Source organism: Nyctereutes procyonoides, unplaced genomic scaffold (assembly GCF_905146905.1).
Source record: "Nyctereutes procyonoides isolate TBG_1078 unplaced genomic scaffold, NYPRO_anot_genome, whole genome shotgun sequence".
Classification (NCBI taxonomy): domain Eukaryota; kingdom Metazoa; phylum Chordata; class Mammalia; order Carnivora; family Canidae; genus Nyctereutes; species Nyctereutes procyonoides.
This window is the reverse complement of record NW_026575024.1, coordinates 44,772,149-44,794,464: the sequence shown is the minus strand read 5'-3', so window position 1 is coordinate 44,794,464 and position 22,316 is coordinate 44,772,149. Positions and strand designations below refer to the sequence as shown.

The window sequence follows — 22,316 nt, the reverse complement described above, 5'->3', positions numbered from 1 at the left end:
TAAGCTTGTCTCCAAGATTCCCACCCCTCCGTTTGAGTATGAGCATGAAATGGGACTGTGATGGGAGGTCACACCCTGATAGAACTATGGCATAGCTGACTTTAAGATATGCTCTGTGGTTCTGACCTATTCAGGTAAGCCCTTAAAGACAGTAGGTTTTTCCCAAAGAAGATTTGAAGTGTGAGGGGAATTTGACATGAGAGACACTCTGTTCTAGCTTGACGAAAAAAGCCATGTGGCAAGGAATGTGGATGGTCTCTCGGAACAGAGAGTGAACCTTGTCTGAACAGCAAGGAAACAGGGACCTTAGGTCCTCAGCTGCAATAAACTAAATTCAACCACAGAGTTAAGCTTCTGCAACCTGACCAACACTGTGATTTTAGCCTTGAGGGTCCATGGGCAGAGAAGCCAGTCACATCATGACTTCCAACTTATAGAACTATGAGCTAACAAATGGATGCTGTTATAGTTTGCTAAGTTTGTCATAACTTGTTATGCAGCAATAAAAATACTACACAAAATCTACTTTATGATACCTATAAGAGACACTGAATATACAGACACAGAAAGTAAATAGATGGAAAAAATAAACCATGCAAACAGTAAACATAAGAAGGATATCAGATAAAGTGAACCTTAAAATAAGGGATATTATCAGAGATAAAGGGGCATGTTTCATAATAATAAAAAGGACAATTAATGAGGCAGACATAACAATTACAAATGTTCATGTTTTTAATAACAGAGCCTCAAAAAGATAAAGCAAAAAGTAACAGAATTAAAGGGAGAAATAGAAAATCCCACAATAATAGTAAGAGATTTTAATGTCTCTCTCTTGGCAATTGATAGAACGAGACCAAAATCTATCAGTAAAGACAAAGAAGATTCAAACATAAATCAGCCACACTGAACTAATTGTAACTTACACGTGGAATCACTGTATAACTACACCTGAAACACCTGAAACTAATGTAACACTGTGTGCCTGCTATACTTCAATTTAAAAAATTGCTATGTACCCTACACTCAACAATGGCAAACTACATATTCTTTATATGTTTATGCTTGGATGTAAAACAAATCTCAATACATCTTAAAGGATTAAAATCATAAAGAATATATCTCTGACCACAATGATATTAAATGAGAAAGCAATAAAAATATGACATCTAAGAACACCACACTTCTAGATTATCCAAGGGTCAAAAAAGAAATGATAGAGAGATTAGAAAATACTTTTGAGCTAAATGATAATGAATGTTCAACATATTAAAACTTATATGATACAGGCAACACAAAAGAAATTAGCTTTAAATGTGTATATATATAAATAATGGCTTAAGGTTATACATTAAGGAACTAATAAAGGGCAAAGGAAATCCGGAGCAAGCAGAAGAAAATAATTGTTAAGAGCAGAAATCAATGAAAGAGAAAACTGAGACAAAAGAAAATTAATAGATTTGAAAGCTGGTTCTTTGAAAAGGGTTAATAAAGTCAGCAAACATCTAGCTAGACAGAAAACTTTAGACAGTTCTGGGTCTCACTTCTCTCTCTCATCAGTTTGGCAGGGAAAGAGAGATTGAAAGCAATTCTCCAATACCAGAAATGAAATACAGGCTATGCTACAGGTTTTAGACCTTAAATAGATAATACGAGAGCATATGAACAACTTAATGCCAACATTTAACCAGTTTAAATGAAATAGACAAATTTCTTGAAAAATACAATAACCAAAATTGACATATGAAGAAGCAGAAAATCTGAGTAACCTTAGAGCTAATGAAGAAATTGAATTCATCAGAAATCTTCCCATAACATGAACTCCAGTCTCAGATGGTTTCATTGGTTAATTCTATCAAACATTTGAGGAAAATATAATAGCAATCTTTCACAAACTTTTTCAGAAAACAGAGGAGGGGGGGATCCCTGGGTGGTGCAGCGGTTTGGCACCTGCCTTTGGCCCAGGGCGCGATCCTGGAGACCCAGGATCGAATCCCACATCAGGCTCCCAGTGCATGGAGCCTGCTTCTCCCTCTGCCTATGTCTCTGCCTCTCTCTCTCTCTCTGTGACTATCATAAATAAATAAAAATGAAAAATTAAAAAAAAAAGAAAACAGAGGAGGGGGAAACATTGCCTAAATTATTTTATGAGGCCAGAATTTCCCAAATACTGAAAACTTATAAGGATGTTACACAAACCAGGAAACTACAGATCAAGAACCCTCATGAATATAGTTGTAAAACAGTTTCAAAAGTTCTTTAAACATTAGCAAATCAAATCAACAATATATAGAAGGATAATAAATTGTGAATGACCAGGGTTTATTCCAGAAATGTAAGGTTTGCTGAACAATTTGAAATTCAATCCATGTAATTCATCTTGTCAATAGCACTAAGGAGAAAAGAATATGATCTTTTTTAATAGACACGAAAAAATATTTGACAAAATTCAATTGCTATTCATGATAATTTTTCTGAGCAAACTAAGAATGAAAGGTTAATTCCTCAGTCAGATAAAAGGTACTAAAGAAAACTATATCGGTAACCTCATATAAAGGGGTGAAGGCCTAAAGTTATCATTTGAGATATGGAAAAAGGAAAGAATGTCCATTTCCTGCACTTCCAGTTAACATTTCACTGGAGTTCTAGCCAGCAGAATAAGCAAGTAAATTAAATAAAAGATCTAAACATGGGAAACAAGTAAAACAGTTCCTACTTGCCAATGGTATATTTAATTGGATCTAGAAAGCAATTATTGGAACTAAAAAGTGAATTTAGCAATGACTCAGGATACAATGTTTATATACAAAATCAACTGCATTTTGTATACTAGTAGCAATCAGTTGGAAAACAAAATTTACAAACCCATTTATAATAGTTCAGATACTGCACAAAGGAAGATAGACTAATGGCCAATAAGCACATGAGAAGATACTCAATATCATTAATCATCAGGAAATCACAAATTAAAAACACAATGATACATCATGTCATGCCCATTAGAATGGCTAAAATGAGAAAGACTGATAATACCAAGTCCTGGAAAGAATAGAGCAACTGAAACTCTCATCCATTGCTGGTAGAAATATGAAATGACACTGCTACTTTAGAAAGCAGCATGGCAGCTTCTTGAAAAGGTAAACATTCACTGACCATATGACCTAGCCATTCTTTGGATGTACAGCTACGAGAAGTGAAAGTGTGTCTACACAAAGATGCATTCGAGAATGTACATAGCAACTGAATGGATAAACCAAATGTGATACAGCTATACAATGGAATACTACTCACCAATGAAAAGGAATGAACTGGTGACAAATGGAATAATATGGATGAATCTCAATGCCGTTGCACTGACCAGATATAAACTAGTATATAATGTATGATGCCAGTTATAAAAACATTAGTTTAAGCAGGTACATATGCTTGTGACACCACTTTTAGTTTGCCTGTCCTGCTACAATAAAGTACCACACAGCTGCTAGGTGGCTCAAAACAACAGAAATTTATTCTCTCACAGTTCTGGAGATATCTAAAGTCATGATGTTGCCATGACCATGCTCCCTCCTGAGCTCTAGGGAAGACTCCTTCCTTGTTTCATCCTAGTGTCTGGTGGTCACCAGCAATCCTTGCTGCTCCATGACTCATAGCTGATGCCATTTCATCATATGGCCTCCTTCCCCAAGTGTCTCTTCTGAATCAAACCTTTCTTTCCATGAATAGGCGCCCATCATTACATTTAGGGCTCTCCCCAATCCAGTATGACCTTCTCTTCAGTTGATAAGATCTAACAAGATCCTATTTCCAAATGAGGTCACATTCATAGGTACTGGGGATTAGGACCATATCTTTGGGGTAGGCATAATTCAACCCACAACACTGTGACCACAGTCAAGATAATGAATGTATTCACCCCCACCAAAAGTTTCCTAATTCCCTGGCAGAGATGCTCCTCAAAGCAGAGGGGAAAAATCCCCTGACTTCTTCCTTCTTCCTGTATCTAATCTCCTGCCAGTATCTATTGTTGGCCAAACACCAGAGAGGGTCAGTGAGCAACCAGGGCTACCACATGGCCATTCCTTGTGGAGAAGAACACAGTTGGGGAAGCAGGAGACTTAATTGCTTTAGGATGAAGTTTCAACAGGAAGGTGTGTTAGATCCAAGGCAGTTGAGAGTATTTGCAAAATGTCTTTGCCATGATTTCAAATTTGAACTAAACAGGGAAATAAAGGCCAGAGGGGGCTCTAGAAAACCTGTATTCAACTGGTTACTAGGGGGAGGTTTTCTCATTCCTCTGCTTCCTACTTAGGGTATGTGTTTAGCTCCAGAAGTTCTCCAGGATAAGCTTGGCACATCTTCCAGGATCATCATTTTGGGGAGAAAATTTGGGTGAAGACATTTTGATTCTTCTTAAATAGGTACTGTGAATGAATAAACGCATATATGAAGGAGCAGAATGCAAAATTTCCATAGATTATCAAGATAAATTGAGGGATTCCAGAGAAGACTCTTTGGTGGTGGTGGTCTGCTTTGATCTCCTGTCTTAGACTGTGGGGTGGGGGTGAGGGGAATGAGGATCACTATCATTTACCTGTGGGGGCACTTGAGTCGGAAGACCTGACTTAGGTAAGGGATTGCTATGAGCCCCCACTGACTTCCCCAAACCAGTGTGCCCACTAAATGCTGCTAGCATTCTTTACCACACTGATAGCATTTGCCTTTGACCTACATACGCAGCTCCATACTCACACCAAACTCAGACTCCCCTCTTCTCTGCTAGATTGACAGGCCCCATCCCTCTCTCATCCACTGCTGGCTTCTGCTCATCTCCTGAACTGGCAAATCTGAGGGCACAGGTTTTAAGTCAAGCTATTATATAACTGGAGAGAAAATTTCTTTTCTCCAAAAAAAAAAAAAAAATATATATATATATATATATATATATATATCTTTATAGAGAGAGAGAGAGAGAGAGATAACACATAGATACTAGATGATAGATAGGAGAGAGAGGGAAAGTGAGAGAAAGAGAGGTCTTCCAAGTCTCTATTCCATGGGGGAGGAACCCCTATTGCTGTTTCCAGAGTCTTAGAAAGTTAACAGCAGCAGCACAGACTTTGGGGCACTTCTGAACTGGGTTGAGAGCCCAGAATACCACTGATTTGGAGTTAGAGCATTCTCATCTGTAAAATGGGGATGCTCTCCTTTACAGAGCTGTTGTTACAGGTGACCCTGTACTGCGAGCATGCAGCATGGTGCCTGCAGCATGGCGAGGACTCTGTCAACGTTAGTGCCATCAGACCTTTGACACTCCTTCCAGGGATAGGCAGGGTCTACTTCTCTTCCCCTTGGATATAGGCAGGTGATACAGTCTCTCTCTCACTCTTCCTCTCTTTCCCCCTCACTCTTAGAACCGGGTCACCCTGCCAAGATGAAGTGTTCTGGACAAAATCTCAGCTGCAGCTGATCTAGCATCAAAAGCCAGATATGGGGATGAAGACCACTCCAGCTCCACCCACAGTCTGACTTCAGCCCCATAAGGGACCTCAAGTGAGAACTGCCCGGCTGGGCCCCCTCAAAACCCTAGGACCGGAGATAAAATAATGAATAAATAAATCATTTGTGTTTTAGGCTGCTAAGTTTGGGGTGGCTTGTCCCTCAGCAATAGGTCCTCTGAACTGGTAGAAAACAAGAGCCAAAACCTGTAGCTAGAAATCCCCCTGCCGCCATCTCGCAGACCCGAAGTCCCTGGGGAGGTGAGCAGGGCAGGTGAGCAGGGAGCAGGTGATTGCTCTCCACAAGTGGGAGTGAAGCTCCTGGGGACTGACTTACGCAGCAGGTGAGTCTGAAAGGCTTGGTGGGCGTGGTGAAGCAAGCGCTCTGAATGGGGTCCGGGTACCTGCCGTCGTTCCACTGAGCCAGGAGCGCGTCTGGGTGGATGGTCACCCCCACGGCTCTGAGAGCGTCCTCCACCGCGCTTTCCACTGAGTAGTTGTTGATGCAGGTGATGGTGGAAGTGGGCGGGGGCTGTACCAGGTGGATGTAGGAGCCCCTCACACCGACGTTTAAGAGTGTCTCCACTGTGGTGTAAGTGTCAATTGTATTCCCATAGACAATTATATTCCCTGGAACAGGGGGTAAATGCTGAGATACACGGTTGAAAAAACAAACAAACAAACAAACAAACAAAACCCAACAACCTTCTTAGTCAAATGCTAATAATGCCAAATTGTTCCCTATAACCTCCTCCTCCTTTCAGCTGCTGGAAGCCAGCGGTGTTACCTAGCAACGATGACCAAAAGATAATTTAGTAAAGAATTGGCACAAAACATCCCACAAAGTAAGTCAAGTACTTTTAATACAGAAATAGGACATTCATCTATGGGCCTGTAATTTGAAAGTTGAAATTATGCTCAATGGAACCATCTGGAATAAAACATTTTATCTTGTTTTGGTTCCCTAGTCACTACACTTAAGGAAAAAAAATTACTAAAGTTTGCAGTATTTGCAAATTTTTCCTAAGCGATGAAAAAGGACACTGGTTTAAAAAAAAAAAAAACCACCAACAAACCCACATAGTCATGGCTGTGATGGTACAGATATTTTAAGTATTTAAGTGTTGAACTGGGTTGATTTCAAAGAACTCCTTCCCTTTTTGAGAACTAAAGACTAGAACATTCTACCTTTCAAAGGATAATTTTATGAAGATTCATAATCTGATTTTTAGAAGTAAGGTGTCAAGACTAGGCAAAAGGGACTGCAGGGTGTTCTTTCAATCATAAGAATGAAATCGCAACATAATCTTGAAAAATTTCCCCTGTGTAAGAGCATTTAGATGGTAACAATCTAAACTACATATTTATATTTTAAAAAATACTACAGAGGTAATTACATATGTTATTCCACTAATTTCATCAGTTTTAAGATCAAACTATCAAATGAGTGAAATGTATTACATGCTATGTATATGCTATTTTGAATTGGCATTTTTACCTTTTTACAAAGGAACTGCTGTAGACTCACTTGTAGGGCAACATGTAACAATTTTACGACAAAATTATTCATTGAAAATCTTTTTTTCCTCATTTATGAAATCGTATTAAGATAAATTTTACAAGGCAAAATAAATGGTAAGTGTATTTATTCAATTTGGTTGGATAAAAGATGCAAAAATCTATTTCCATCCAAAACTGAAAGAATGTAATGGCTTGTCTTACTTGCTTAGAGAAAAGGAGCTAGGATAACTTTCAGATTGCTTCTTTGAGGGTAACAGCATCTAGAAAGTTCTCCCATACTGCCTGTTGCTCAAACACGGAATGACAAGAAGGCATCGAAGCCAGGGAGTGGGGTCCTTTCTTCCTGTCTTCACTTAGATCCTCTAATTTTGTGGCTATGATTCCTTCTATTCAGATGCTCTAATGCAACATTCCTCGGTGGGCTGCATTTTCCTTGGCTGAAAGAGCCAACATTTTGCTTAAATTATTGAGGCTTCCACTTGCTGTGAAACATGAATATTAGCTGTCTGGCACAACAAAGAATCAGCCTGCCAGGAAAGCCAAAACTTGAACCTGAAACTGTCAAAAGTTCGAGGTCTTCTGCCCTTTTAAAATAAGCATGTCAAAACAACATTCATTTTCAGAGAAACAAATTTGAGTGTTTAGGCCTCCACACAATTCAGATTTGAATATTTTTTCAGTCTCTTTATGTTAGGTTTTAGTAACTGTACTGTGAGATGGGCTTTTTTCATTATAGGCTCAGGGGACCCAGGGCCATGCAATGTTGCTGGATACTGTCTAGCAAGGGTTGCCCACAGATTGTAAGCAGCTGAAGAAGACAATGTTTTTCACTTGCACATCTGCAGGCTGGCTGACGTCAGCCCAACCAGCTCCACATTGTGGTTGGTATCGGGTTTGCACCATGTATCTTGCATCCTCCTTGGACCAAGAGATACCTTAGGCATGTTCTATTTATGGAGAGGTGCAGGAGGACAGGAGGGCAAGAGCAACATCTCACTTTTCAAGCCTCTCCTTGCAGTGGGTCCACTAACATTCCACTGAGCAAAGCAAGTCACATGGCCATCCACAGGATCAAAGGAGTGAGGTGCATACTCTGCCCACTGTAGGAGGGGAAAGGGTGTGGATATTTGCCAAACAATAGTCCAAACTATTACAGTCATACTGGTCATAGTAAATAAATGCTTATGTAATGCCATCTAAAAGTTTTCATTGAAACGTGTTTTATAAGATTATTTACATATATTCCTCTCAATACCCACAGAATATAGTAGAGTCTCATTTTAATATAATTTTGTACAACATAAATAAAAATACATCACAGGTCAAACCACATCCCTTCACAAATATAACAAAACCCCATGTAACAGAGTCAGCTTTGCCAGTTCCATCTCTTGCCTTTCAAATGTTTGCACTTTGGGGGTACCTGGCTGACTCAGTCAGCAGAGTACACAAATCTTGTTCTCAGGGTTGTGGGTTTGAGCATCACATTAGGTGTAGAGATTACTTTAAAAAGTAAAATCTTTAAATATTTGCACTCTCAGGGGGATTATTCTTTCCATGATATTTGTGCAATTGTGAGACCTTTCTATATCATTTTTCACTCTACTTTGTAAAGAATTTTTAGAGTCCACTCATGTTTATCTTGTGACTCCTACACACCAGGCACAAAGCCAGGCACTTTGCTATTGCATTATTACTTTCATCATCATCAGTAATAATAGCATAAGGTATAGAGTTGTGAATCTCTATGTTGTAACCCTGAAACTAATGTAACATTTTATGTGTCAATTGTACTCAAACAAGAAAAACAATAACATTTAGAGCTGTTACCAATAACAATGGCTTTACTCAAATGCCTGGCAAATAATTTTTTTTTCTATGTAAAGTATGAATATTTATTTCAGGCTTTAGATCCCAATCGATTTCAAAAAACAAAATCTGATCTTTTCTCCTTAGAGTAGCTGAGGCCCCCTGTGTTAGGATGATTTTCTGGAGGCTGAAGGGGCTCTGTGCCCTTAGGGAACACATTTTATCAGACTTATAAGCACAAAGTCCCTGACGCCCACTGTATCCCAGCCTTAAGAAGGGAAAGGAAATAAAATTCACCACCATAGGGCTGATTGAATGCACACACACTAACGTAAATGAGCAGCTAAACCTTGGCAAATTTTTTTGAAAATATTTGTTTTGTGGGGTTTTTATATATATTTTTTCCATTTTCTTTTGCTACTCAGCATATGCAGCATTTGTGAACTCATTGGAAAATGAGTTCCCAGCTTTAAACACATTAAATGTCTCGATGAAAGACTATTTAATTCTTCAAGAATCTAAAAACAGACCAAACATGTTTTGCTGTGAACACTCTGTAGAGACGAAGTGAGGCAAGAGTTTGGGTTTAAAGAAGGAAAAAAAAATCAATACAGTGATGGAAGGATAAAGAATGCAAGAATTCAGACATTCTGTGGAGGATTACTTTCTCTCCATTAAGAGGTCCATAAAAAGAAGCAAACTGAGATCCATAAGGGGAGTCAGCAGGAGCCATGTTTGTTTTTCCCACCCCCGGTGATAGGTTTTTTGCTGAGGGGCCACCGCTAGGTCCCCACTTGCTCCCCTCCCTTTGGCCTGAGTCGGCAGGGCAGTACGGGGCACTGAAGGACTCCTCATTCCCAGAATCATCATCATCATAGCAGTCGGCATCTTCCTCCTCCTCATCTTCATCATCGATGTCACCCTCGTACAAGTTGTCATAAAGCAAATCTGATCTGTTGTCATTGGAAGGCACTTTAGTTTTGATGCAGTATTCCACCAGGGTAGTGGGGACCTTCACTCCATCTTTTTCTACTTCAGCTTTAGTGGCTGAAACCTGTTTCCTAATGATTTCAGCATATTCTTTGTCTTTTCCTTTACTGTCCCTCCATTTCCTGAACAAAACCGAAGCATCCACATTGGCTGGGGAGAAGGTGTTGGGCTCATTGAGCAATGAGATTACACTTAACAGAATAGTCCTGACATTCTGAGTAGGATTCCACCTTTCAGAGGGCAGTTCTCCACTCTGTGGGTCATCTACAGGCGGATGAAGAATCGAAATGCATACATCTCCATTCTCATAAATGTTGGGGTGCCACATTTTGGTCAAGAATCTGAAGGTAGGTGGTGAATATGGGTAGTCCATAGGAAATTTAATGTGCGCCTTGAAGTAGCCGCCTTCGTAGAGGGTGTTGGGGGGTCTGAAGATGGCAACCTCCCAGTTGTAGAGGTCGGACTCATCCACCAGGGTGATCCGGAAGCCCTCCACCGGCTCCTCCTGCAGGGATTTCAGCTCGAGCATTAGGGCCTTCTGCGAGCTGGTCATCTGCTGCTGGGCCATCGCAGCGGCGCAGGGCTGGAGCCCCAGTCCTCTTGCACCGGCCCGGCCGGACGAGGCTCCTCCCCTGAGCTCGCCCTCCGCCGGGCCGCACCGAGCCCCTGTCTTCACACACCCCGCGGGCTGGACCAGGCCCCAGACGGCCTGTGGGCCGGCCTGCGTCCTCCTCACACACGACGCGGGCCGGGCCTTTTTCCTCACACTCGGCAAATAATTTTTTGATAAGCTAACAGCAAAAAGATAACCATGGAAATCATTCATAGGCTAAGCAAAGTCTTATATTTTGGGGCCTCCCCCAGAATAAAACTAGTAGACAAAGATTTTGATTGTTAATTTATTTCAGGACAAAACAACCTAAACACAAAAATATGGTTACTTATATTTGTCAAAGTAATTTTCTAGCACAGATGGGATAGAACAAGTACTTTCGAAGCCCTTGGGTCAAGACCTTACTACAGCCTGTGGTTGTGCCTTGATCTAAGCAGACATTCCAGCCTCCAGCCAGGTGAAGCCCCAGGACGCCCATGGTAGTCTTGTCTCTACCTTTCCTTCCCTGCCTTCATCACATCCCTGTCTACATGCCTAAGATTACCTGTGAGATGACTTCAAGTTTGTCCTGCCTGCCATGTTATCCCTGGAGCCTTGCATAGTACCTAGCCTACTATGGGTGTAATAAAATGTTTCCTGACTGCACACATAGATGAACGTTTGAGGTTTTATCATACAGTTGACCATAAGTTAATTGGGCTTTAATTTTTGTGGCCAGATTTTCCTACTACATATTTCTACTTAGTATTCACTATAATGTTGGCACTACCTCATCCAACCACAAGATAAGCTGTATACCTGAGATTTTTAAGACAGAAGCATGTTCCCCTTCACAATGTTAGATTTGGTTATTAGGTTTCCAATTAAGGCCCACAAAATCCTACCTAATCCTAAATGTAACCAAAATTGTGTGTGCCTACCACACAATGGCATGAAGTAATACTTCTGCCATATTGGTATGCGCTTAAACTCAAGGAAATGAGAATGATTTATGAGAAAGTTAACCCTTGTATAACTATCATGTTGTGACAGTTGCGTCAATTTTTAGCTGAATCAAAGAAAGAAGATGGGGAAAAAAGGAAATGTAGAGAGAAAACAGAGGGGGCAGAGAGACAGAAGAACAGAGAAAGCCTTGGAGATACAGATTTCTTCAATCGCTGGGTAGGTGAGAAGAGAGTTTAAAAGTAGGTGAAACAAAGTGGTTTCCAGGCTGAGGTGAGAGGATGGGTGAACTCAGCCATGAATAGTAACAGAAGAAAGGGCTTTGCCTCAGGGAGATATTGGGTCTGACAGCTTTATCATAGCCAGAATGTATGAGATAAGATGTGGTAGATGGGGTTCTGTGGGTGCTGAACACCCTGACAACTGAACAGACAGGGTGAGCCAGCCCCCGGTTATGTGGGACCCCTGATACATATTCATGTATGGCATGCTTTTAACGCCAGACAACTTCAGTTAGCCAAAGATTTACTTTAATCGACATATTTCCATGATGTAGGTTCTTTATGACTCATGGAGTCTCTGCAAATGGTTATAAGGAGGGTAACACATTGCAGGGCCCTCCTTCACATAACTGGGATATCATACATATTCTTTTGACTTTTCTACGCATAGATGATGCAAATAGAGTGGGAAAGCTGGGGACTTCCCCTGCTTATCAGTTTTATGCTAGAAAATCTCGGCACTGTCTTCTCCAAAGCTCAGTTAATCTAAGGATAAGAAATGACCTGTTTTTGCACTTGATTGGATAGGTGACAGAGGTACCACAGTGGGCTGCCCTGCTTTGAAATGGTAAATGGTAACTGATGATCAGAGCAGTCTAGGTGAATTTTCAATAAAGGGTAATAGAATACAATCAGAGCAGTTTTTATGGGAGGCCAATCTTGTTTGCTCCTTTTAGGGAATAAATTATGCATTACTAAGATTACAGATCTGAAATGGGAAGCAGATCACAAGGAGGGCATCATTACAAAGAGGACCATATGAAAGCTCCAGAAATGAAGGTTGGCAAGGGGAGCACTCACTCATTCTGTCATGGCTAACCTGCAGCAACCCTCCTGGTGAAATGTGCAAGGCAGCTGCCAACAGGAGAGAGGGGTTTCAGTGTTGACAACCCAACTGGGGAGAAAGGGGCGGGGCAGTGAGGTCTCAAATCACCCTCTGCAAGCTGTCAATTCTCCATCTCAGATCAAAAAAGCACTAATATTTGTCATTTAAAATGTTGGCAGAAATGGAAAGGTGATCTTCTTGCTTTTTGATACATGCTCTTTGAAGATATAAATGAAAACACTAGCAACTTTGATTGTGACCACCAAAGTAAGGCAAAGACCCTCTAACATTTCAACTATCATAATGGACCCAGATTTAGGAGGTTCTTCAATTTATCTTAATCAGAGGGGAAATGAGGCCAGTTCCATCATCCCAGTTCCTGGAGGAGATAAATAAGTTTCAGAGGCTACAAAATTTACTAATATTTATTTATTTTTTTAAAAATTTATTTATTTATTTGAGAGACTGTGCAGAGCAGGGAGGAGCAGAGAGAGAAGGAGAGAATCTCAAGCAGACTCCCCGCTGAGCTCTGAGTCTAGTGTGGGGCTTGATGTGGGGCTCAGTCTCACGAAGATGAGATCATTACCTGAGCTGAAATCAAGAGTTGGACACTTAACCAACTGAGCCAGCCAGGCACCCCCAAAATTTACTATTATTTGAAAGTACCAGGACACCTGGGTGGCTCAGCGGTTTAGCACCTGCCTTTGGCCCAGGGTGTGATCCTGGAGTCCTGGGATCAAGTCCCACATCGGGCTCCCTGCATGGAGCCTGCTTCTCCCTCTGCCTATCTCTCTGTGTCTCTCATGAATAAAAAAATAAAAGATTTAAAAATAAATAAAAGTACCATGGCTTTAGAGAAATGAAATGCTTAAGGTGACCTCCCTGTTAAGTTCAAAAAACAAAATATGGTTTCAAATTTTTTAGATATGGATTTGCTATAAGAGTGATGGAACAACCTTTTAAATAATTTTTTAGTAGATGCTAAAAAAGTATTTTATTCTTTTGAATTGAGTGCTTTAATTTTAACCCCCTAGAAAGTATGTATTTCACTATCATGCTCAATACTCTAAAGATGAAGGATTCCCCAGGATGAAAACCATCTAGTGAAATGAAGAAAAGGAAGGGATTTCTGGATTTGGTAGTCTGGCCATGAAATCACACCTCAATGTATGATGCAGTCTTTAGAAGAAATCAATCCAAAATTTATGCACATTGATATTAATATGAATTTTTCTTCCTAGTTAGTATATGTTTAAGGCCAGATAAAACAAAAACTATATGCTATATTTTATAATTTATGTATTTTAATTATGTCTATGCATATTTATATATTCCATTGGATTTTAATGAAGAATTATATTTCCTTTTTTCCACTTCAAAAGAGACATAGAGTAATTATCTATGACCTCAGAATAGGCCCAAGAGATATGTTTTACTATGCTCTCCAGAAAACCAAGGACAGATTGGCTAAGGATCTAGCTCCAGGTCACACAGCAAGTAGGTGGTTCAGCAGAACTCAGACCTGCCGAGTCTGGTTTCAGAGTGCTAATACAACTACACTATATTTGCAAATGGACATGTAACATATTTCTAATTGGCATTTAATCTATATAATTAACTTTAGCAAATAACTAGATAATGAAAGAATTTAAAATACATATCATAGAATATTAGTAAATTATGAAATAAACATTCATTTAAAAAACATATAATGTCTATAAATAGATGAGAGAATGTTTTGATTTTTTATTAGTCAAAGCATAAGATTTCCATGACCCAAGCTTGACCTGTCTCATTTTGCTCTGCCAAATAAAAAGGGAAGACTATATTCAATATAACATAACAAAGCCTTTGCTCAGTGATTCATGCACTGGAATTTTAATGTTATACTTTTCCTAACAAACATGCTTTTAATAAGGCAGTAAACTGTATTTAGCTAAAGATGAAAATAATTGATCCATTTTGGGCCATTAAGGGCGTTTTATTTATTTATTTTTTTTACTTCACTTTCATCTTACTTTTCATTTTCATGGAAAGTACAGAGGTAATAGCAGATGAATTTCAATTAGTTTCAATTAATGCCATAAACTGTTGTAATGTATTAGGTTGCTGGGTTCCATCTGAAACCCCTGGCGGAAACCTGCAGGTTTTGTTTGCAGTTGAAAGCAACATTTGAGCTGGTGATGTCACCTATTCTCAACAACACTGGAGCAGTTCTAATAGTTTAGGATAATTTACATCTATAAACCTATCCAACTCTAGAGCCCAGAAAACAATTTCCTTCAGACTGGGCTAATTCCATCACAGATCAACCATTTCTCCTTTGGAAGTGGAGGCAGGCAGGATAAAGCAACCTATGGATGGGGGGTGCTGCGGGCAGTGGGGATGCTGTATCTGTAGTTTCAATGGGTAGAAATTCCAGAGCTGACCTCTCCTACTTACCATCCATTGCTTCTGCTACCCAGCATTCACCTGTCTTTCTAGAACAATCCCTTTACCATCCTCAACAAACAAGCCCCACCCTTCATGTCCTGGTACTTCAACCAAGTCAAGCCTGGTGTGTCCCAGGATCCGATGTGGGATTCCAGGATGGACATGTGACCCAGTCACAGCCACTGAGACACAGGAGATTTTTTTTCTCCGACTTTTGTAGGAAGGGTCCTGTTGTCAGCCCTCTCTCGCCAGCCCCACACTGAACTATTGAGAAAGGAGGAGATGAGCACCCAGGGAGCAAAAGCCAACTATCATGAAAGATGTCCACATTCTTCCCTGTGTCATTACAGTGACAGGAAGAGGAAGCAAGAGCTGGCAGGTGGAGCGATGGCAGTGTGTACAAGAGTGTAGTCCTGCTGGTTCTTCATGAAGTGCCAGGCTTCTAGTTTCTAGCTTCAGGTCCCATCATCCCATAACTGACCTGAATATGATCTAGAAGTGGCGGCAGCAGCCCTCACCTGCATGCACGGCCAACCCACCTTCAGCGGGCTACACAGTCTTCTCCCACCTGTTCCTTCTGGATGGCTTTCTCTCTACCCAATGGGTGCCACAGATGGGAGGTTCACCTTCCTCAAGTGCTGTCATGTGCACTGGTTATCCCCCTTCACTAGCTCCCCAACCCCTAAAAAAGTAACCAGTTAAACCAGCTGGGCCCTGCTGTCCTCCACCTGCTGCCCTCTAAGGGTCTGTCCGGGACAATTACCACTCCCCCAGCTTGTCTCTCTGTTTAGTTACCCTGCTGTTCTTTAAGGCTGAACTCAGTCCTCTTTCTCCAAACTGCTGTTCTAGGGCTCTCGTGAAGGACCCTGTGTCTCACTACAGCTGGGTCGATCCCTGGTATACGCGGATCTCCCATTTTTTGTGTAGACTGTGTCCCAGACTGTGCTATTATCAGGGGCTGAGACTACACTCTGTGTAACCCTCAGTGCAGGGCAACAACCTCGTGGCACCTAGCAGTAGTAACAATAATGCAGATGGCAGCCTGTATTACTGAATTCTTACTATGTGTGGCACACTGTCCTGAGTTGGGCATGAAATATAATCCTCACAGCAACCCATATGAGGAAGATATGATCTGGAATGGGACTAATTAAATTCAAGTTTGATAGGACTCTAATTGTGGAAAAGCTACAAAGAGAAAGAGCTTCCTTCAAGCAGGAGGTTAACATTTTTCTTCCTAACTTTTCTTGTATGAAAAGCCACTGGAAAAGAAGCACCACACAGAGTTGAATTAATGTGGCAGGGTTGAGTTTCTCAAATGTCTCCCAGAGCCTGGGCCCAGCATTTGAGAGTTAGGAGCACCTTCTTGAGAGATGCCCTGGGAATGTCATTACCACTGAACTTGGGGAAAATAGCCTACATAGAAGACAAGAAACTAATTTCTATATACTCCTTATCTTGGTTGTTCAATAGACAAAACAGGCACTCAGAGGGGTTTTATGCAGTGGTTGATGAAAGACATTCTTAAATCTTGCAAAAGCATTTATTTCCCTTTAAGTGGGCCTCAGAGTAACACCATCCCTGACAACTAGTCAAGTGATCAGAATAGCACAGATGCTCTTCCCCCATCTGACAACCAAGAGCATGAAAGAATAGGCATCTGAAGGAGAGCACAGTGCTTGTTGTTTGGAGATTTTTAAATTCTCTGCCATAAATGTTCAACCTAAAGAACCTGCACTGCCACTTTCAAGGGGCTTTTTTTTGGTCAAAATACTCTTTATCCATAATGTCAAAAATAGGCAACTGTTCAAAGTTAAAACACTGCAGGATTGGTGATAGTCCTAAAACACACTGCATATTTTGTGTTGAACCATGGACTTTTGAGCTCTCAGGGAGTTTAAGTTACAATTTGAGGCCCAGACTTGATGAAATGGTAATGATTTGTCATAAATCCTATGCATAAAAGCAGGTTCTGCAAACTATGGTTCATCATCTATTTTTGTGAAGTCTTACGGAACACAGCCTTGCCCATTTATTTATGTATTGTCTTTCTTGCTGCAATGGCAGAAATGAGTGGGTGGATAGAGGCCACAGAGCCTGCAAAGTCCAATATATTTGCTATCTGAAGTTTACTGTAAAAGTTTGCAGATCCCCAAATTAAGAATTCCTTAAGTCTATGTGGATCATAGGACAGTGATTTAAAAAAACGACTAAAATATTGAAACAGGTTTAAACACATACAGATGCAAAACTGAAAACAATACCAAGTTGTGAGGCAATGTGAGAAGACTTGAGAAGTTTTAAATCTGAGTCCAATGTATATCTATGTATCTCACCTCTGCCCAAAGGTTCCAGACCCACTTGGTTTTATGGGTTATTTCTGTCTACCTTTTAGGTTACACTACGTATTTCAGACCCTAGAAAAATGTAGATAGCTTCCAAAAAAACACTTGGTGAGACTAGCATACCCTTTATTGGACATGTAAAGCTTATAAGAGAAAATGATAGGCCAATCTGACTCACATTTAGATCAAATAGCCTATAAAATATTAGCAAATCCAGTAATGTACTGAATCCAGTAATGTACTGTGTCACTTGAGACCCATTTTTTCAATTTCTAATGGAGTAAGTGTAGTAACATAACATAAGTTAATTAATCCCTAAATCTTCCACCAAAGATCAGGAGAAATTATATTCAATTTGAATATATTAATTATATTAACTAGTATCATTAAATTGTATTTAAATAATTACATTAAAAATTAATACATTTAATTTGACATATTGATCCCCAGATGATAAGTACTTAGTGTTTTTTCACATCCGTGGATCACCTGGAACTACAGGCTGTCATGGGTAGTTGTATAAGCCAACCCAGTCACCCAACCTCCCTGGGGTCGGTGATTTAGGTTAAAACAAAGGGGCTGCACTTTGTCATCTTCAAAACTTGACTTCCAGATTTCAATTAAGGACAAATAGGTAGCCAGGCCCTATTTTGGTTGTTATACTAGTCAAACAATTTCAATTTAATCCAAGCAATAGAGAAGAAGATGCTTGAGAAAACACTTTTGAGTGGCAGAGGCATTTGTTCAAATCTTTTACTGTCTCATTTCGATTCACAAAGTGGCATACAACTCGAATATGTGTGTTTTGTGCACAAAACCCCAAGAAAGAGAACAATGGATCGGGAAGGGAAGAAAAGAGCCCTTCCAATGCAGACCTTTCTTTTTCTTCCTAGGTCTTTTCGGCTTCACAAAAGGAGACATATTTTCCATATAATTGCTAAACATGTTTGCTTATTAAATTATTCTTTAATTAGTTAATGATTTTAGCCATGCTTTGCTCTTCGGATATTCATTTTGTGTAATAAAATAATTATAGATAATTAAACTATCTCAAGCCTTTTTCTTTTCCCCAGCAAACATGCGGGGTATCCAAAAATGACAACAAGTTGTAAATTAATCTGGAAAACAAAGCATGACAGATGAATGATTTGGTTGGAATTAATTAGGCACTAATTATATACTGGAACTAGATGAAGAATGAGACTCATTATAAAAATAAAAAGCGATTCTGCAAAGATGCACAGTTACCAACATCCTTACCTTCTGTGATGATGGAGTTGCTCCTTATCCAACTCAGGGCCTTACAGCAATCTTCTTCATCATTGAGAGTGAAATGATTGCAAGGAACTTTATCGGTGTATCGCTGCTTCCCACTGTTTGGAATCTCTCTGTTTGTCAGGTGTTGATTAATATCAGCCCCTGTAGGGCATGGGACCTGAGGTATGTTACAGAGACGTGCTTATTTCAGTGGTAGTAAGTGAGGCACTGACACAGCAATAAATGCATGAGTTAATTTAATTAAATAACCATAGCAATCTCTAGCATAGGTATGCCCTTTTCTATCCTCAGATACAATCAGGTTTTACTTGAAAAAGAAAAAGCAAGAACCAGGTGGAATGACCACTCAGAGACAATTCTCAGAAGGCATTGCTCTGGTTAGCTAATGCCACGTAACAAATTATTCCAAAATCCAGTGGTGCAAGACCACCATTTACTAGGCTCATATGTTCTGTAGGTCAGTAATTCAGACAAGGGCAAGGTGGAGGTGTCAGCTGAGAAGACTCATAGCCTGCAGGTGACTTGATGGCTGGGGGCTGGATTCATCTGGAGATAAACCATCTCACTCCTTTATTTCCCTCCAGAAAACATGCCAGGTATTAAAAAATGATAGCGGGATCCCTGGGTGGCGCAGCGGTTTGGCGCCTGCCTTTGGCTCGGGGCGCGATCCTGGAGACCCGGGATCGAATCCCACGTCAGGCTCCCGGTGCATGGAGCCTGCTTCTCCCTCTGCCTGTGTCTCTGCCTCTCTCTCTCTCTCTCTGTGACTATCATAAGTAAATAAAAAAAAATTTAAAAAAAATTTAAAAAATGATAGCAAGTTGCCACTATAGGTTCAGCAACTAATGCTAACCTCGGACTGGGATCTTGGCTGGAGTGCTGGCACAAACATCACATGTGCCTCTCTATGGGGCTTGGGCTTCCTCACAACATGGTGTCTGGGTTCTGAGGGCAAGTGTTCTGAGAGAACCAGTACAAAGAGCTCCATGTTTTTTTCCAACCTAGTCTTGGAAATGGAGGAGTGTCCCTTCTACCATGTCCTATTCATGTAAGTCATCATAAAAGCCTGGCCAGGATCAGGGGGAGGGACCCTAGAATCCATCTCTTCAGCCAGAAGTGGCAAGGGCCACGAAAGCACACATGGAACAGGATTTGGAATAGCTATTTTGATCAAAAAGTCTGCACAGAGGCAATTATATCAGGGGTTGAAATCCAAGTGCCTAGAGGGCATAGGCAGAAAAGAAAATGAAAGAAGTGGACTACTATTTAGGCATGAAAAGTATAGAATTATTTTTCACTTTGTCAGAGAAATATTCTCCCTCTGTCTCTCTCCCTTCTTCCCTCCCTCTCTCTCCTCTCTGTCTCTGTCTCAACACAACCCTCTGAGGAAAACTTCTGTTCTTTCCCTTTTGACACAGACATGAGTGGAGGCAGACACTTGCTCGAGTATAGGAAAAGCAACAGTAAACCATAAAGGCTGATGCTTGTCTTTAGTGTTGAATGTACTCTAGCAAACTCGAAGGCCCAGGCCCTGGCCAGCATTTGGCCACAACTCAACTCAATACACTTGGTGCCAGGGTAGAGTATGGGTTCAGTGTGGCCAGATCTGATTTCTCAGGAGATGCCAGATACTTTTTTTAAATGTGGACTTGAGGGATCCCTGGGTGGCGCAGCGGTTTGGCGCCTGCCTTTGGCCCAGGGCGCGATCCTGGAGACCCGGGATCGAGTCCCACGTCGGGCTCCCGGTGCATGGAGCCTGCTTCTCCCTGTGCCTGTGTCTCTGCCTCTCTCTCTCTCTCTCTCTCTGTATGACTATCGTAAATAAAAAAATAAAAATAATAATAAAAATTAAATGTGGACTCAATTTTTTCATTATTTTGGTTCAAATTAGAATCAAACAAATGCCATCGTGAAAGCCAAGTAAAATAGCACAGTGGCATTAGTTTGCCCCATGGGCTAGCAACTCACTGCTCTGATTTTTATTTGGTGACCAGGAGAGATTAAATGGAAGAGAAGGGGCCTGTACCTGGAGCGAGACTTAAAGGCAATCAAGGGCTCTGTGAGAAGACCTGCACCAGCTGCCTTGCATACTCATGTCGTAAGGCCCACTGGCTGTGAGTCAGGGATCATTTTACAGAGATGATAGGCAAAAATTTCACTTGCAATAGAAACTTCTGTGGGTGTAGAGGAGATTCTTTCTCCCTTGACAAGTGCAGAAAATGCCTTTTATATGGGGTAGATGTGAATGCTGGCTGGTGCTTGAAGAAACCAGGCTTCACTAAATCTCAGATAACATTTAGGAAACTTTTTGGTTATGTCCTTCTTTAATAAGCCTTGTAGATTATTTTGATGCATTCTATTCATTTTCAAATAGGATTAAATAGCTTAAAAAAATCAATTTTTAAAGCTACATGTCCTTTCTCTTAAAGAGCCTGCAGTAAAATTACATTTAGTAAAAAGGAACAACTCAGGAATTAGTGGTCATTTACTGCAATTACAATTGTGGAGGTGAAATTTTCTTATTAGCAATATTATTTGTTTATTAGCAAAATCACAATAAATTTTGGCATTTTCATATTCATAAGTATTATAAAGCAGTCCACATAAGACTCCAGAAAATGATTTCATATGCATAATATTGAATGCTGTAGCTTTGGAGGTTCAAAACCCCATCAGAACTCCAGTGAGCACTGTAGTATAAAAGAAAATGAAATTTAGGTAATAGTACACCCATCTAGCAGGTCATGCTTTAATGAATCAGGAAAGTCCTTGGTAGAAAATGGCAGCACTGAAGAACAAATTGAGAGCTACTCAATTTATAAAACTTTCAATGAGTTATCATTCCAAATGGTAAACGTTTTCATGAAAAAACAAGGAAGGGGGAGGGGCAAAGAATAAGGTCCAAAATGAAAATCAGCTTACCTACTGCCATCCTAAAATGTAATTGCATTCTGATAACCCATATGATTCTCATGTGTACCTAGAGTGCAGAATTGTTTTTACACACTTCTAAGTTAAAGAATTCTAGAAATTAAAGGAAAATTAATGGGATAATGTAGTTTTCATATTCACACAATGGCATTTTCACAGACTAAGCAAAACTAGGCAAAACTGAAACTAGGATTTTAAATCCTAAGGCCAATTAATTTGTCCACATAGAACTGAGAACTCAGTAAATTAAAAAAATCTATGGAAAAAAATCATATTATTTCATCAAAGTAAGGGAGAGAATAAAATTTAATAGGAAAGCATGGGTGCATTTCACATACTAGAGTGTTCTGCTGTTAACTAAACTGCTGCTAATGACTGGCCAGTAGTGGGCGACTTGTCGACCATCCCATCAGATGTTTGGAATTGAACAGCCCAGCAGCCCTCACTGATGAGAGCCCTTCAGCCACCCCATTCCCTTAGCAAGTTAATAACTTACGGTGGCAGGGCCTGCTGGTGGCCCCCTCAATATCCATCTTTCTTTCTTTTTTCTCTCTCTCCCTCCCTCCCTCCTCCCTCCTTCCCTCCCTCCCTCCCTCCTTCTTTCTTTAGTAACAGGCTCCTGAAAATACACCTAGCTGGAAAACTACATTTCCAAACTAGTGACCTAACAGGTATCAAGAAATTTATTAGCAGGTGTCCTTGGGTGGGGCAATTGGAAAAGTCATTCTGTTCTAGTCCTTCCTCCTCCCTACTTCTTGCAAATGGAATGGCTGGAGCCACAGCAGTCACCACAAGATGCTGAGAATGGAAGCCATTTAGTAAGGATGGAAGAACAAAAGATAGAAGGGTCTG

General features: G+C 40.4%; 2 protein-coding genes across 2 annotated transcripts in view; both read right to left on the bottom strand.

Moving 5' to 3' along the window:
• The window catches only part of CFAP61 (cilia and flagella associated protein 61), a 277,336-nt gene that overhangs the window by 67,210 nt on the left and 187,810 nt on the right, over nt 1–22,316 (bottom strand). The window contains exons 21-22 of the mRNA XM_055306706.1: nt 18,516–18,690; nt 5,833–6,125 (exon numbers count right to left, since the gene is read on the bottom strand). Coding sequence (XP_055162681.1) covers nt 5,833–6,125; nt 18,516–18,690 — 468 coding nt within the window. The remainder of the gene's footprint in view (nt 1–5,832; nt 6,126–18,515; nt 18,691–22,316) is intronic.
• Nucleotides 7,844–10,383, bottom strand: LOC129496222 (ubiquitin-conjugating enzyme E2 R2-like). Its single transcript, XM_055304291.1, has 2 exons — nt 9,490–10,383; nt 7,844–7,963 (listed from the first exon to the last, which is right to left on the bottom strand). Exons 1-2 carry the CDS (start codon nt 10,381–10,383, stop codon nt 7,844–7,846), a joined length of 1,014 nt encoding a protein of 337 aa, XP_055160266.1.